The sequence below is a fragment of the Salmo salar genome, chromosome 03, assembly GCF_965601325.2.
Source record: "Salmo salar chromosome 03, fSalSal1, whole genome shotgun sequence".
Classification (NCBI taxonomy): domain Eukaryota; kingdom Metazoa; phylum Chordata; class Actinopteri; order Salmoniformes; family Salmonidae; genus Salmo; species Salmo salar.
Window position 1 is genome coordinate 31,522,112 of NC_138293.1, and position 17,335 is coordinate 31,539,446.

The window sequence follows — 17,335 nt, forward strand, 5'->3', positions numbered from 1 at the left end:
CATTTCACCCCTCTCAACCCCATCTATCTGCAGTGTTGTCATGTATTCATAGAATCCTTCAGCCTGGACTTGTAACACAGTGGTTTAGAAGAATTGAGAATATCAATATCCCCAGTCCTCAGTCTCACTCTTATCCCTGTTCAAACCAAATGATTCAATATAATGGCTGAAGGCTCATTCCTACTGCCTAGCTAAACTCACTGTTTATTATCTGCGCATAGTCACTTTACCCCTACCTACATGTAAAAATGACTTTGACTAACTTCTACCCCTGCACATTGATTCGGTACCCCCTGTATATACTGTAGCCTCATTGCTGTTATTTTATTGTGTTATTTATTTTTTTAATACATTTTTTACTTGAGTTTATTTAGTAAATATTTTCTGAACTCTATTTTCTTAAAACTGTATTGTTGGTCACGGCATTTCACGGACTGTTGTATTCTGCGCAATGTGACAAATGAAATTTGATTTGATACAGCGATGAAAGGATATGTGATATAGTGTCCATCACAAATCAACAGGCGTCAACACTGACCCTAACATCACGATGACTCATGTGGTTTATCAGGCAACCAGTACCATATACAAGTGACGTGTTTTACCATGGATGACCTACACAAACTAGAACATAACACCACATCAGTCCGGGACCTGGCCCGGAACAGGACGGCGTAGAGATACAAATGTCCAAGGAGCTAGCAAAGATTAGTGAAAGAGTGTCCACCATAAACCTATAAACTCACGTGATGGTGTCAATCATGTCCAGGCCCATCTCCACACAGCAGTGGGCGTGGTCAGTCTTGGGCTGGGTCAGACCTGACACACAGTAGTAACAGTCTCCCAGGATCTTTATACGCCTACAATGGTTCTCCTGTCAATCAGAGAGAGAGGGGGGGGGGGGGGGGGGGGGAGAGCTTTCTGATATTCAGAGCAATATTGAGACAGATAGACTGTGGGGGGGACTAGACACAAAGTGCATTCATTTCTAAACAGTTAAACAGATATGTATGAAAACACCCTCAAATAAAAAGTGACATTCTGTACTGTGGCCTCGTATAAAACATTCAATTTCAAATCCCAAATGCTGAAGTATAGAGCCAAATAAAAAAGCTTTAGCTTCACTGTCCAAATAAATACGTAGGGGAGTGTACATACACATAAATATCACATATGCTTTCCGATATTCAGTATGTCAGACCTACGATGTTAGATTGCGGGGAGGAATTGCTGACAAGATTGCCTTGTGCCTTCTACCTCATATTCAAACCTTCTCTATCCAATATCCATTCGCCTAAACCATTAAAATCACATAGTGTATTTTAACATCAAGAAACTCCACCCATCTGAATTAGGTCTTGTGCATCCATACATGCAGTAATGTGCAAATTCTCTATAACATACAGCATGTAACAGTTTTGCTTCCATCCCTCTCCTTGCCCCAACCTGGGCTTGAACCAGGGACCCTCTGAACACATCAGCAACTGCCTCCCACGAAGCATCGTTGCCTATCGCTCCACTAAAGTCACGACACTTGCAAAGCAAGGGAAACATCTACTTCGAGGTCCCAGAACGAGTGACGTCACCGATTGAAACGCTACTAGCACGCACCGCTAGCCATTTCGCACCAGTTACACATATCCTGTAGGCTACTATAGGCTACAGCTGTACACACTAATGTGAACTTTGCACGATGTACTGTACAGTACAAATCCAACTTAAAAAAGGAAATGCGTCTGAGTGCAGAAGCATAACAGTCCCCACTCCATCATATCATCGGATCAGTGTTGTAGAAGTGTGTAGATGTGTGGCCCGGGGTGGTATAGCTGTCTAAGCCGCTTCCTGTGGAGCATGTGTACCACTGCCAGCCGAGGTCCAAATCCAGCCCACTGCTCTTTCAGCACTCTCTCTCTATCAAATAAACATACAAAACACAACAACAATAAATAAGTGTGAACGTCCATGAAGTGAGTAACGCTGCCTGGCGTGATGTGAAGCTCTGCTCTGAGATGAAAGGAGCTGTGGAATTGTAAGCCATCATTAGGGATCTGTGAGCCACAGAGTTCACGGTGAGCTATGGGTTGGTGGGCTGAGCTGCGAGGGGGTGATAACATCACCCGGATCCCATTGTTACTTCATGGAAGAGATGTGATTGTGGGCTGAGCAGAGCATGTGAACTGAAAGACTCATAACTACACGGTGTGCGTAATAGATGCTCTATTTTAACATGCAAGTCCATTGGTGTTGAGAGAGAGCTTGTTAGCAGCATAAAATACAGTTTCCTTCACATTATTTTACATACAGGCTACACTCGCTTTGTTATTGCTCACTAGTACTGAGGGCATATTTCTTTCAAGTCAGATATATATTGATTAAGATATTGTCTTAAATTCAAAATATATATTATAATAATTTGAAAGGAAATTCTGTCTTTTGTTATGAGCTTAAATGCCATGGTGAATGATAACAATAATAAGGGGAAAACTCTGATTCGTCTTACACTGTTAAAATGAACTGCTTTGTAACACCAAAACTAGTGGCAACTGAGCATCCACCAACTCGAAGGAGTCGAAACCTTAACTTTTCTGGAGTATTAAAGCACATCATCCTGAGATGTTTTGAAACATTATATGGTGTGTGGTAACACCACTTAAAACCTCTACAGGATCGGTGGGTCCCCCGCAGGACGTAGGCTAATGTGATTAGCATGAGGTTGTAAGTAACAACAACATTTCCCAGGACATAGACATATCTGATATTGGCAGAAAGCTTAAATTCTTGTTAATCTAACTGCACTGTCCAATTTACAGTAGCTATTACAGTGAAAGAATACCATGCTATTGTTTGAGGAGAGTGCACAGTTATGAACTTGAAAATGTATTAATAAACCAATTAGGCACATTTGGGCAGTCTTGATACAACATTTTGAACAGAAATGATCATTGGATCAGTCTAAAACGTTGCACATACACTGCTGCCATCTAGTGGCCAAAATCTAAATTGCGCCTGGGCTGGAATAATATATTATGGAATTTTTCTTGCATTTCAAAGATGATGATACAAAAAAAAATACAAAGTAGTGTTATCTAATGTGTTATATTCTCCAAAATTAATTTAACATTTCCACAAACGTCAAAGTGTTTCGTTTCTCATGGTATCAATAATATGCATATCCTTGCTACAGGCAGTTAGATTTGGGTATGTCATTTTAGGCGAAAATTGAAAAAAAGGGGGCGGATCCTTAAGAAGTTTAAATGAAGTGTTGTTCAACACCTTACCAGGGACTGGGAACATTACCGGAAATGGTTGAAAAAACTATTTTGGTGTTTCGAGTTCTGTTTAATGCAGAATTAGAAACCTTATTCTATGATGTCGTTTCCTCTCTCTATAGCTCTTAAACACTATTATGCTGTTTCAAATCCTGTCTAGTGGAGAATTAGATCACTTGTTCTGGTGTATTTTCATGTTTAACATTGATTTATGTACAGTGCATCAGAAAGTATTCAGACCTTTTGCTATGAGACTCGAAATTGAGCTCAGTTGCATCCTGTTTCCATTGATCATCCTTGAGATGTTTCTACAATGTGATTGGAGTCCACCTGTGGTAAATTCAACTGATTGGATATGATTTGGAAAGGCACACACCTGTCTATATAAGGTCCTTCAGTTGACAGTGCATGTCAGAGCAAAAAGGAGGAAACCTGGCACCATCCCTACTGTGAAGCATGGTGGTGGCAGCATCATGCTGTGGGGATGTTTTTCAGCAGTTGGAACTGGGAGACTAGTCAGGATCGAGGGAAAGATTAACAGAGCAAAGTACAGAGAGATCCTTGATGAAAACCTGCTCCAGAGTGCTCAGGACCTCAGACTGGGGCGAAGTTTCACCTTCCAACAGGACAACGACCTTAAGCACACAGCCAATACAACGCAGGAGTGGCTTCGGGACAAGTTTCCTTGAGAGGCCCAGCCAAAGCCCGGACTTGAACCTGATCGAACATCTCTGGAGAGACCTGAAAATAGCTGACAGAGCTTGAGAGGATCTGCAGAGAAGAATGGGAGAAACTTCCCAAATACATGTGTGCCAAGCCTGTAGCGTCATACCCAAAAAGATGCAAGGCTGTAATCGCTGCCAAAGGTGATTCAACAAAGTATTGAGTAAAGGGTCTGAATACTTATGGAAATACAAGTGTTTTTTTATATACATTTGCAAAACAATCTTAAAACCTGTTTTGCTTTGTCATTATGAGGTATTGTGTGTAGATTGATGAGAAAAAACAAACAATTTTATCAATTTTAGAATAAGGCTGTAACGTAACAAAAGGTGGAAAAAGTGAAGGCGTCTGAATACTTTCCGAATGCACTGTATATGATAATTTTCCAGTTGAACCCATTTTTGGCAGGCATTGTTGAGCACAGTGCTCAATCTAACAGTGGTAACTCGAGGTTGTATAGCAAGCATTGCAGGATACTGTATTTGAAAGTTGGAAATGTGGGAATGGACCGTCTCATCATTGAACATCATTTTGCCTGATGGTTTTGATATCCATTCATCATGAACCATTTTTATTTTATTTTACCTTTATTTAACTCAGAAAGTCAGTTCAGAACATATTCTTATTTTCAAAGACGGCCTAGGAACAGTGGGCTAACTGCTTTGTTCAGAGGCAGAACGACAGATTTTTACCATGTCGGCTCTGGGAGTCAATCTTGCAACCTTTCGGTTACTAGTCCAACACTCTAACCAATAGGCTACCTGCCGCCCCTTTACACCTCATGGCACCATAAGCTTATTAATCAGAAATGCTTTCTTCCTTCATACAAAATTGTTTCTAAGAATATAATTACTCATAATCCTGTAAAACTGGAGCCATGTGGCAAGATAGGAAGCGCAAGGAGATTTAACCAGATTTCCAATGAGTTCAATCACTTCATTTTCTCTATCTTTGGTAATCCTCATAAAATAAACTTACATTTTGAGAAACATATTAAGTTGGATTTATTCTTAAATGTTTTGGTAAAATTAAGTTAAAAAAAATAATTGAAATGAATTGCATTCATTTTTTGTAAATATACAGTACCAGTCAAAAGTTCGGACACACCTACTCATTCCAGGGTTTTTCTTTATTTTTACTATTTTCTACATTGTAAAATAATAGTTAAGACATCAAACCTACAGTTGAAGTCGGAAGTTTACATACACTTAGCTTGGAATCATTAAAACTCGTTTTTCAACCACTCCACAACTTCCTTCTCCACAACAAACTATAGTTTTGGCAAGTCGGTTAGGACATCTACTTTGTGCATGACACAAGTAATTTTTCCAAGAATTGTTTACAGACAGATTATTTCACTTATAATTCACTGTATCACAATTCCAGTGGGTCAGAAGTTTACATACACCAAGTTGACTGTGCCTTTAAACAGCTTGGAAAATTTCAGAAAATGTCATGGCTTTAGAGGCTTCTGATTGACTCAAATTATGTCAATTAGCCTATTGGAGGTGTACCTGTGGATTTATTTCAAGGCCTACCTTTAAACTCAGTGCCTCTCTGATTGACATCATGGGGGGAAAAAAAGAAATCAGCCAAGACCTCAATTTTTTTTTTGTAGACCTCCACAAGTCTGGCTCATCCTTGGGAGCAATTTCCAAATGCCTGAAGATACCACATTCATCTGTACAAACAATAGTACGCAAGTATAAACACCATGGGACCACGCAGCCGTCATACCGCTCAGGAAGGAGACGCATTCTGTCTCCTAGAGATGAACGTACTTTGGTGCGAAAAATGCAAATCAATCCCAGAACAATGGCAAAGGACCTTGTGAAGATGCTGGAGGAAACAGGTACAAAAGTATCTATATCCACAGTAAAACGAGTCAAATATCGACATAACCTGAAAGGCCGCTCAGCAAGGAAGAAGCCGCTCCTCCAAAACCACTATAAAAAAGCCAGACTACGGTTTGCAACTGCTCATGAGGACTAAGATCATACTTTTTGAAGAAATGTCCTCTGGTCTGATGAAACAAAAATAGAACTGTTTGGCCATAATGACCATCGTTAGGCTTGGAGGAAAAAGGGGGAGGCTTGCAGCTGAAGAACACCATCCCAACCGTGAAGCACGGGGGTGGCAGCATCATTTTGTGGGGGTGCTTTGCTGCAGGAGGGACTGGTGCACTTCACAAAATAGATGGCATCATGAAGAAGGAAAATGATGTGGATATATTGAAGCAACATCTCAAGACATCAGTCAGGAAGTTAAAGCTTGGTCGCAAACGGGTCTTCTAAATGGACAGTGACCCCAAGCGTACTTCCAAAGTTGTGGAAAAAATGGCTTAAGGACAACAAAGTCAAGGTATTGAAGTGGCCATCACAAAGCCCTGACCTCAATCCTATAGAATATGTGTGGGCAGAACTTAAAAAGCATGTGCGAGCAAGGAGGCCTACAAACCTAAATCAGTTACACCAGCTCTGTTTGAGTGTATGTAAACCTCTGACCCACTGGGAATGCGATGAATTAAATAAAAGCTGAAATAAATCATTCTCTCTACTATTATTCTGACATATAACATTCTTAAAATAAAGTGGTGATCCAAACTGACCTGAGACAGGTAATTTTAAATTTTCAATGTCAGGAATTGTGAAAAACTGAGTTTAAATGTATTTGGCTAAGGTGTATGTAAACTTCCGACTTCAACTGTATGAAATAACACATATGGAATCATGTAGTAAGCAAAAAAGTCCCGCTTCCACCTGTCCCACTTTCACTCTTTCTCTGTCTCCTCCCGTTTCTAATCTGTCTAAAAAAAGCATTAAAAAAAAGGTGGATTCCAGAAAAAATATTCTCCATAGGCCCTAATAATCAACCATCATTTTGGCTATAAACCATTTCTATTTCTTAACAATTTGATGATATCACCGTAAAAAATATGTTTTTTATAAATACAATTCCAGGAAAATCTATGACCTAGCTATATAAACATAAGCCAATGAGATAGGTGACACATAGCCTAATTTCTAATAAGACAGTAATATTGATTGAACAATCGAACCACATATAGAACAAATAAATACTCACTCAAACTTACATCATCAACCCTCCAAAGCCCAAAGCTAATCTCAGCTAACTACTCAGACACAGTCAGGTAGAATGAACACCGTAAATCAAATAAAAAAGAGTGGAACGCATAGTGAAAGTTCTGAAACTTCAGAGGAGAGCTAGAGTATTGGGTTCTGTTTGAGGTCTCTAGCTATTCCACTAGCTATTTACAGCTGTGTGAATGCACAAATAACAGAAGTTATACATCTTCATCAGGACTTGGGAGACTCCCCTTCACTTCCTTTGTTCCTTCGGGCTCCTACTCACACAGAGCCATTTCAAATAGACAGCTTAGGCAATTACACTGTGCCAAAGGAGCAAGCCACAGAGTTAAGCCACCTGTGTGAAGAACGTAGGCTACGTGCCAGCTGTTCACTAACAGGTTAGCCTCTGTCTACGTTCCAAATGGCACCCCATTCCCTTCATAGTGCATAACATAGGGAATAGGTAGCCATTTGGGACTTAAGTTTAAAAAGAAAAAAAAAGAAGGAATTCATTTTCTTTAAGTGTAACACTCCAAGGTGCTACTGTATCTGCTAGCACTGGTTTAACTGGGGGGAGCCGTCGTCTTACTGTACAACAGGAGAGGTACTGTACTAGTAGACCAAGCCACCTATCCATTAATATGATCCCTGAGTGTTCAAACTACTGGAAAGAGAGAGATCACATATAGCTCCAAAATGAACACCCTCTGTTAAAAGGAGAGGCACAACTAGGCTCCCTGCTAGTGAGTATATATATTATCTTTTTAATATAAACAAACGTGAGCAAGCAGGGATGAAACTAGGGTGAAACGTCCATGATGTGGGTTAAGACAGTGAGGCTATAACAGATGGTGGGTTGTACACTAGAGTCTGGCTATAGTGAGGCTATAGTAAGTAGATAGAGTCTGGAGTTGTGGATACGTGAGGGAGAGGAAAGCCCTGGTGCTTAGAAAGCCTCCTCTCCTCTCAGTCCTCTCTCTGTGCTGTGCTGCATCTCTTCTCCTGTCCCTGTGTTAGTTCATCTGATCTGCCCAGTGAGCTAGGGCTTAGGAGGCTGATTCAGACCCAAGCCATGCAGGATTACTCTGGCCCTGTCACGTTACCATACCACCCATGCGCAAACTGTATGGCCATGATTAGAGAGAGAGAGAGAAAGGGAGAGAGAGATTATATTAAGCAAACCAGACAGCAATATTTTCTTGTTTTTTAAATTTACGGATAGCCAGGGGCACGGTCCAACACTCAGACATCATTTACAAATGATGCATTTGTGTTTAGTGAGTCCTCCAGATCAGAGGCAGTTGGGATGACCATGTGCTCTCTTGATAAGTGCATGAATTGGACCATTTTCCTATCCCGCTAAGCATTCAAAATGTAACGAGCACTTTTGGGTGTCAGGGAAAATGTATGGAGTAAAAAGTACATTATTTGGTTTAGGAATGTAGTGAAGTAAAAGTTAAAGTTGTCAAAAATAGAAACAGTAAAGTAAAGTACAGATACCCCCAAAAAAACGACTTAAGTAGTACTTTAAAGTATTTTAACTTAAGAACTTTACACCACTGCCTAAACGTTGTGTGTTCCATCCGTCTTCAAGGTGACAGGGTGTAGTAGAGAATGTCATCCAGACAAGACGGCCTGGCCATGGCTCTAGCACACCAATATTGTGTTATGTTAAGGTCTGTCATTGTATCAAATCAAATCAAATTGTATTTGTCACATGCATTGTAAACAATCGTTATAGACTAAAAGTGAAATGCTTACTTACAGGCCCTTTCCAGCAATTCTGAGAAAGAAAAAAATAATAATTGAAAAATTGAAAAATAATAACACAAGGAATAAATACACAATGAGTAACAATAACATGGCTATGTACACGGGGTACCAGTACCGAGTCAATGTGAAGGGGTACGAGGTAATTGAGGTAGATAGTCGTAATAGTTGTGCACGGCCACGCAGTCTTGGGAGAACAGGGATTACAAGAGGGGACTAAGCACGCACCTCTGAGGGCCCCCCCCATGTTGAGGGTCAGCGTTGTGGATATGTTGCTGCCGACCCTCACCACATGGGGTGGCCTATCAGGAAGTGCAGGATCCAGTTGCAGAGAGAGGTGTTTAATCCCAGGGTCCTTAGTTTAGTGATGAGCTTGAAGGACACTATGGTGAGCTGCAGTCAATGAACAGTTTTCTTATGTAGATGTTCCTTTTGTCCAGGTGGGAAAGGGCAGTGTGGAGGGCAATAGAGCTTGCGTCCTCTGTTTATCTGTTGGGGCGGTATGCGAATAGGAGTGGGTCCAGGGTGTCTGGGATGATGGTGTTGATGTGAGCCATGACCAGTCTTTCAAAGCATTTCATGGCTACAGATGTGAGTGCTACGTGGCGATATTCATTTAGACAGGTTGCCTTGGCATTCTTGGGCACAGGGACTATGGTATCAACTAAAACATACGTCAGTCCCTTCCCAAAAGACGTTATGGGACATGGGATTGCTGTGCTCAGCTGTGTCCATTGGCTTCTCTGACACTCATTTACACAATGATGATGATCTGTGTGTGTGTGTGTGTGTGTGTGTGTGTGTGTGTGTGTGTGTGTGTGTGTGTGTGTGTGTGTGTGTGTGTGTGTGTGTGTGTGTGTGTGTGTGTGTGTGTGTGTGTGTGTGTGTGTGTGTGTGTGTGCGGGAGCCAAAAAGGAGCTCTGACTTGTTGAAATAATCAAGCAGGACATAAGAAGAAATATCAAAGAGTCCGATTACAAATGGAAGCCCACAAATGAGTGGAGAGAACGGAGGGATAGGAACATGAAATATAACAGGGGCATGAAATATACAGTTCAGGGAAGGAGGCTGCTGTGTGTCAATTAAACAGACCAGAAAGAAGGAGCTGGTCTAAGAGCTGAGATGCAAAGTGGCGTTGAGAGGAGATTGCAAGAGAGAAAGAGAGAGAGAGAAGAGAGAGGGGGATAAAACAGCTCTGTGTAAACTCTACCATGGAAACTGAAAAATCACACATGCACATACACAGACACATACACAAGCACACACACACACAGAGCCAGAGTCATTAAAAGTTATTGCATAATAATGCTGTATAAATCAGCAGAGTATCTCTCTCTGCACAGAGACTATTGATTCCGGTGCTTGGTAGACAGAGAGAAACCGAGAGAAACATTGTTTAAACAGTTCTAGAGGAAGAGAGGGATGAGTGGAATGTGTTTCTTCATCACATACTAATTGTCTTAGGGCCAGAGGTTTTTCCTATAACCACATGACCTGATCAGGAAAAGGCCCTAGTTATGGGCTATGATAGGGCCTGGAGTTTTTCCTGATCAGGTCACATGATTAAGGAAAAACAAAAGGCCCTATGGGTTACGAATGTGTTATGAAGTCCTCATTTAGGTTAGATGCCCTTTAAAGACGCACTATGCAGAAAACGCTTCACCATTTCCTGGTAGTTAAAATTTTAATAATTCGCCTAATTTCAGTTTATGTGACAAAACAAGCAAGTATAGTTTAGAGAATCATTGTTCCATCTAAAAAAAAATATTGTATTTTCAGCTGTTTGAAGCTGGTGTACAAAACTGAATGTAAAAGACTCAAAAACAAAACTTAAGAACGGGAAGCATAGAAATAGTGCACATAGAACTGCTCTATCTCTTCTTAGACTTGCTTTCAATGAGAAAGCAAGAGACAGATCTTTAGCCCACATTACTATGTACATTTAGTCGGGTCGCCCCAAAAAGTTACATATTGCAGCTTTAAATAAAAGGGATAACCAATAGTTTAAGATAGAAAGGGTTAACCAAATCAACAGTAATGTTCTTTTTGTCGCTTTAATTTTGACACAATCACAGAGCAACATCAATACACCCTAAGGCGCAGGGAGGGGAGTGATAGAGAGGCTGTGAGAGAAGCCAGCGTGAAACAGTCAGCACAGTTTACAAAGAAACAGACTGAAAGGGAAGTGGGATCAAGCTCGTTTTTTACACGCCTAAAGTCAAATGTGATACCAAGTCATTGCTCATTTGCATTGTGCATGTCTTGGGGGGGGGGGGGGGGGGGGAGAGAGAGAGAGAGAGAGAGAGAGAGAGAGAGAGAGCGATGGGGGGGTGGGAAAGAAGGAAGCATGAGCAGTGGGGGAGAGGAGAGGAGAGGAGAGAAAGAAAGAAAGATCTGAGTGGGAGAGAAAGAGAGGAGAAGAGAGGAGTCGTCGGTGTGAGGGAGGATAATTGGAGAGAGCGCTGTGTTCTTGGCCCACTTCCCCGGTGGAGACAACAAGTCCAACAGTTGGACAGGTGGTGTGGGGATGGTGTGGGGACCGGCAGGACTGACGAGCTGAGACTCTGCCCGGTGGACATGTGGCTTCGCCCGCTCCTCGTCTTTGACAGGGAGAGACAGTGTGTGTGTGTGTGTGTCTCAACTTGTGTGCTTGTGCATGTGTGTGTGTGCTTGTGCGTGTGAGTGTGTGCAGCCTGTTGTGGCCAGGCAGAATGAATCACTTGCGGTGCCACTTATCACAGTGACTGGGACTATGGGTCAGGACACAGGGTGGAACCTCTGGTGAGGGATTTAAAGTCTGGGGGCAGTTGTCACTGTGATCTGTGGGGACACTGCCACCGGGGAGGTAGGAGTGTGAAAATGTGACAGTTGTGACACAATACACATCAAGCTTATTGGAGATAGCTTAAAGCTTGACGTGAAATGTGGTTCTTGCATGTCAGCATCTACTATATACTGTATATAATCTCTCTTTCTCTCTCTCAGTTACTCTGACTTGTGAGGCATTGGGTTGTAGGACTGTATCTGTGCCGACAGGCTGGCCATGACCTTCTTATATGAATTCTGTACGCCAAGAGATATGAAGGCATGGTAATATATACAATTGGGAATAATCACAAAATTACCCATGTCATAACAGTTTCTAGAAATTCCATCTGAAAATTAGACTGTACCATCATGACCGCCCTTCGTCACCTTTAGACAAACTGCAGTCGTCTTGTCTGGTTTTGTTTTTAATTGCACGTAAACAAAGGGACTGAAAATAGCCGGGCCGATATGGCCAAGAAAATGTTCTATGAAAGCAGAAAAGGGTTGGGTGTAATCCTGTGGATTAAGGGATTGCACAGGCACATGTGCACAGTGTTTATAATTGGGGCCAGATTACATGTAGTTAAGAGAGGTGGGAGGATGATCTGCTTGGTGTATGTGGTTGGGGATGGAGAGCTAGGGATGAGGGGTGAGGGATGACGGGTCTGACACCTCTAACTCCAACACAACACATATATGTTTCAGCCTATTATCAAGGTCTGGGATTCCCTGTAGAAGGGGAGGGATAGGGTGAGGCTACTACAGCAATCATGCCTGTTGAGAGGTGAATATACATTAGAATGTTTTAATATATTCATTATTTACATTTTCTCTTGCGATAACAAGGATAACTGTAACAGCAAAACCCGGCCAAAATAGTACTAAAGTACAAAAAAAAAAAATGTGTTGGTCCAAAGCAAGACAAAAGTTGCATGGACTTTCACGGCACCAACATAGCAAGAGAGTTGCTAAGAATGAAACACTATATATTGACAGAAGGAGCGTGCACATCTGTTTCCATTGACACTGGATGGAAATATTGGGACGGATATAACTCGTCCTAGTCCGCTTACCCCTCCCCTCCATTCAGATCATTCAAAACGATCACAGACGAGACATCTGGAATGGATTAAGAGTCCCGTCATCTCTTCCTCAGATGAGAGCATGTGTAATCATATTAAACATCATATGTGGCCCTGATGCTACTGATGACATTCTGGAAAGCTGTAAGGAAAGCTGTAATGACAGCTGTAAGGAAAGCTGTAAGGAAAGCTGTAATGACAGCTGTAATGAAAGCTGTAATGACAGCTGTAAGGAAAGCTGTAATGACAGCTGTAAGGAAAGCTGTAATGACAACTGTAATGAAAGCTGTAAGGAAAGCTGTAATGACAGCTGTAAGGAAAGCTGTAATGAAAGCTGTAATGACAGCTGTAAGGAAAGCTGTAAGGAAAGCTGTAATGACAGCTGTAATGACAGCTGTAATGAAAGCTGTAAGGAAAGCTGTAATGACAGCTGTAAGGAAAGCTGTAAGGAAAGCTGTAATGACAGCTGTAATGACAGCTGTAAGGAAAGCTGTAATGACAGCTGTGGAAGCGAGAAGCTGTAATGACAGCTGTAAGGAAAGCTGTAATGACAGCTGTAAGGAAAGCTGTAAGGAAAGCTGTAAGGAAAGCTGTAATGACAGCTGTAATGACAGCTGTAAGGAAAGCTGTAAGGAAAGCTGTAATGACAGCTGTAAGGAAAGCTGTAAGGAAAGCTGTAATGACAGCTGTAAGGAAAGCTGTAATGACAGCTGTAATGAAAGCTGTAATGACAGCTGTAAGGAAAGCTGTAAGGAAAGCTGTAAGGAAAGCTGTAAGGAAAGCTGTAATGACAGCTGTAATGACAGCTGTAAGGAAAGCTGTAAGGAAAGCTGTAATGACAGCTGTAATGACAGCTGTAAGGAAAGCTGTAATGACAGCTGTAAGGAAAGCTGTAAGGAAAGCTGTAAGGAAAGCTGTAAGGAAAGCTGTAATGACAGATGTAATGAAAGCTGTAAGGAAAGCTGTAATGACAGCTGTAAGGAAAGCTGTAAGGAAAGCTGTAAGGAAAGCTGTAATGAAGCTGTAAGACAGCTGTGGAAGCGTGGACAGCTGTAAGGAAAGCTGTAATGACAGCTGTAAGGAAAGCTGTAAGGAAAGCTGTAATGACAGCTGTAAGGAAAGCTGTAAGGAAAGCTGTAATGAAAGCTGTAATGACAGCTGTAAGGAAAGCTGTAATGACAGCTGTAAGTGAAAGCTGTAATGACAGCTGTAAGGAAAGCTGTAAGGAAAGCTGTAATGACAGCTGTAAGGAAAGCTGTAATGACAGCTGTAAGTGACAAGCTGTAATGACAGCTGTAAGGAAAGCTGTAATGACAGCTGTAAGGAAAGCTGTAATGACAGCTGTAAGGAAAGCTGTAAGGAAAGCTGTAATGACAGCTGTAATGAAAGCTGTAATGACAGCTGTAAGGAAAGCTGTAATGACAGCTGTAAGGAAAGCTGTAAGGAAAGCTGTAATGACAGCTGTAAGGAAAGCTGTAATGACAGCTGTAATGAAAGCTGTAAGGCACAGCTGTAAGGAAAGCTGTAATGAAAGCTGTAATGACAGCTGTAATGACAGCTGTAAGGAAAGCTGTAAGGAAATCTGTAAGGAAAGCTGTAAGGAAAGCTGTAATGAAAGCTGTTATGACAGCTGTAAGTGAAAGCTGTAAGGAAAGCTGTAATGAAAGCTGTAATGACAGCTGTAATGAAAGCTGTAATGACAGCTGTAAGGAAAGCTGTAATGACAGCTGTAAGGAAAGCTGTAAGGAAAGCTGTAAGGAAAGCTGTAATGACAGCTGTGAGAGCCAGTCAACCGTATCTCACATCCTTAAATGAAGAAACACACAATCCATATCGCTACGGGTCAAAACCAGACCCAAAGCCTATACAGACCAGGGAGCAAAAGGACAGTCCTCTGGCCAAAGACAAACTGAAAACATTGGGCAATTGTAGGTCAAAAGGGGATCGAATTGTCTGTGACAAATAAACAGGTAACATTTTTCTCAATGATGCACCAGCAATTACTAAAATGAATGTATCAAAGCAAAAACGACCAAAGTATATGACTTGGTATTCGTACTTCAACAACAGGCACCAGGGTAGTATGTAGATGAGAATAAAATATGCTACAGTATAACAACTAAACAACCGATTGCCCACGCTAGCATGTCTAGGAGACAGCCTTTAGAATAGGGTGAGCATGAGGAAAAGTAGACCTACAGTAACTGTCACCAGTAGAAGCTCAAAGTGAGAACAGGAAAGATAATAGACTTACCGTGGCCAGCTCATCAAACTTCCCAAAGAGCTCATTGAGAAGTTTGACCAGCTCCTGGGCTGTGCACTGAGACGCCAGGCTGGTAAACCCCACAATGTCAGCAAACAGGATACTGGAAGAGAGAGAGAGAGAGAGAGAGAGAGAGAGAGAGAGAGAGAGAGAGAGAGAGAGAGAGAGAGAGAGATTAGATATTAGAAAAATGAGAGAGAGAGTTGGGGGTAAGGAGAGACATAGAAATAATAAAATACATTCCAAGATGACAGGTAGGCATAAGCTTCCTGATATAACAGTATCTCAGACCTGAGATGTTAGATCGTGCCAACAAGGGATAGAGATGTGCATCGCGTGCCAGGTCAGATTGTCGAAGTGAGCATTGTCTCTTTTGATAATGTGTTAAGATTGAGATTGAACGGTGACAGCCAATGAGATGATCCATGTTCTGTTCCAATGCGTGACAGGCATTGAAATCAAGCAGGACTCAGAATAGCAACATGGATTGTTCTTCCCTAGATCATTTTCATAGGGATCAAAGCAGAGCCATGCCCTGTTAGGAGTTAGACAGACAACATACACCTCCCTAAGTAGTTAGTATCTGGTTTACCATTTAGAAATGAATGCACTTTATGTATCCAGTCCCCCCCCATTTGAAGAAGTCATTCACCTATAGTGTATTAAATGTAGTCAAAAGTTTAGTATTTGGTCCCATATTCCTAGCACTAATGACTACATCAAGCTACAAAATTGTTGGATGCATTTGCAGTTTGTTTTGGTTGTGTTTCGGATTATGTTAGGATTATATTTTTTCAACCAAAAAAAAAACGGTATTAAACAAAATCTCTTTCTCTGAGCAATTGTATTAGTATAAAATAATATAATTACAATTTTTTTTAGCATACAATATAGGTCAGTATAGGGCTGACCTATACGGCCAAAATATCGTATCACAAAATATTTCACATTTTTGACGACGTGACGGTATTGTATGTTTTTTTAATAAGTTCTAAATTTGCTTTACGAGTTGTGCATGACCCTAGGGTGGCAACACAACATAAGTGATTTCAATGTACACACTGCTACGTAGGGCTGCACGATATGTGCAAAACAATCTAGGCCTTATTTTTTTACCAAATATTACAATTGCAATGGCACTTCGACTGAGCCTGCAACGCTGCCGACTTCATGCCTAAGTGGAATCATTTATGCCATAAGGCACCACATTATTTTGGAGTTTGCAATTTCACACAAAAGAATGGAGAAGCGTGCCTAATTATGACACGTGCATTTGTTTACTGTGTGTCTGATGTCGAGACTTGACACATGTAAAATATGAAACACCTCCCAAATTAAATGTTGAACTGTTAAGGTGTCTTTTTTGTAAAACGACAGGGGGGGGGGGGGATGTGTTAATTAGAATTTCATGCTCATTTTATTATTTATAAGTGGAACATGAGTTGCATCATTGAAGTCACAAGTGTCCCAAAGCTTATTGATCCTCGCCATTCTCTGGAAGTCACCCTCTGAGTTTTGTCAGCAACACATGACAACAGAGAACCCTCCAAGCGAGTTGGTAGGGGCGAGGCGGTGGTTGGGGATTCACAACAGTGAACATTCGGCAAAAGATCGAGCGGTCGAGCAACAACAACTGAGTGACAAGGAGCGGGCTTAGTGAGACAGCGGGAAAGAGATGACTCAAGTAGCGGAGTAAACTACAAAAAAACGGAGTGGTGTATCACATTTAACAAACCAAATATTGAAATACCATTATAGAAGGTCAAGTAAAAACCCAAACCGGTCCGTGCATATAAACCGCTATACATTAAACTACGGTATATTTTATTATTTATTTTTTAGGCCTACCATATTTTTTTCTCATCTTTATCAAGGGTGCCAATAATATATCCCAGACCAGCCGTATTCCCTCCAGCCCTGACCCCAATAAACAAATCATCCTATTAGAGCCATTACTGTGAGCAGATGTTATTAGCCCAGTGTTGAGTAATATCCTCCCCCAGCGCCCCAGCCCCAGGGCTCATGGGGAATTTAAGCCCTGGCCCGAGCCTCTCAGACAGCGCTGTCTCCCAGTCTGTGTTCCGCCCGCAAGACCGCATCACCAGGCCAGGCAGACATACTGTATTTGACCTCGCCATGTAATCCTCCATCATCTCACCCAGCCAGATCTCATCACATTCCAGGGGACATCTCTGCCATCTCCCTATTATACTAATGTGTGGTGGGGCTGAGTACTGAAGTGACGGCCCAAAAAAAACTGCCAAAACACATTTATGTTGTACTCAGTGTATAATGGACCAATAAACATTGAATTGTATCGTAATGTAGCCT

General features: G+C 41.5%; 1 protein-coding gene across 1 annotated transcript in view; it reads right to left on the reverse strand.

Moving 5' to 3' along the window:
- The window catches only part of LOC106599721 (adenylate cyclase type 1), a 69,322-nt gene that overhangs the window by 35,671 nt on the left and 16,316 nt on the right, over window positions 1–17,335 (reverse strand). The window contains exons 4-5 of the mRNA XM_014191020.3: window positions 14,996–15,107; window positions 747–874 (exon numbers count right to left, since the gene is read on the reverse strand). Of these exons, the coding sequence (XP_014046495.1) occupies window positions 747–874; window positions 14,996–15,107 (240 nt within the window). The remainder of the gene's footprint in view (window positions 1–746; window positions 875–14,995; window positions 15,108–17,335) is intronic.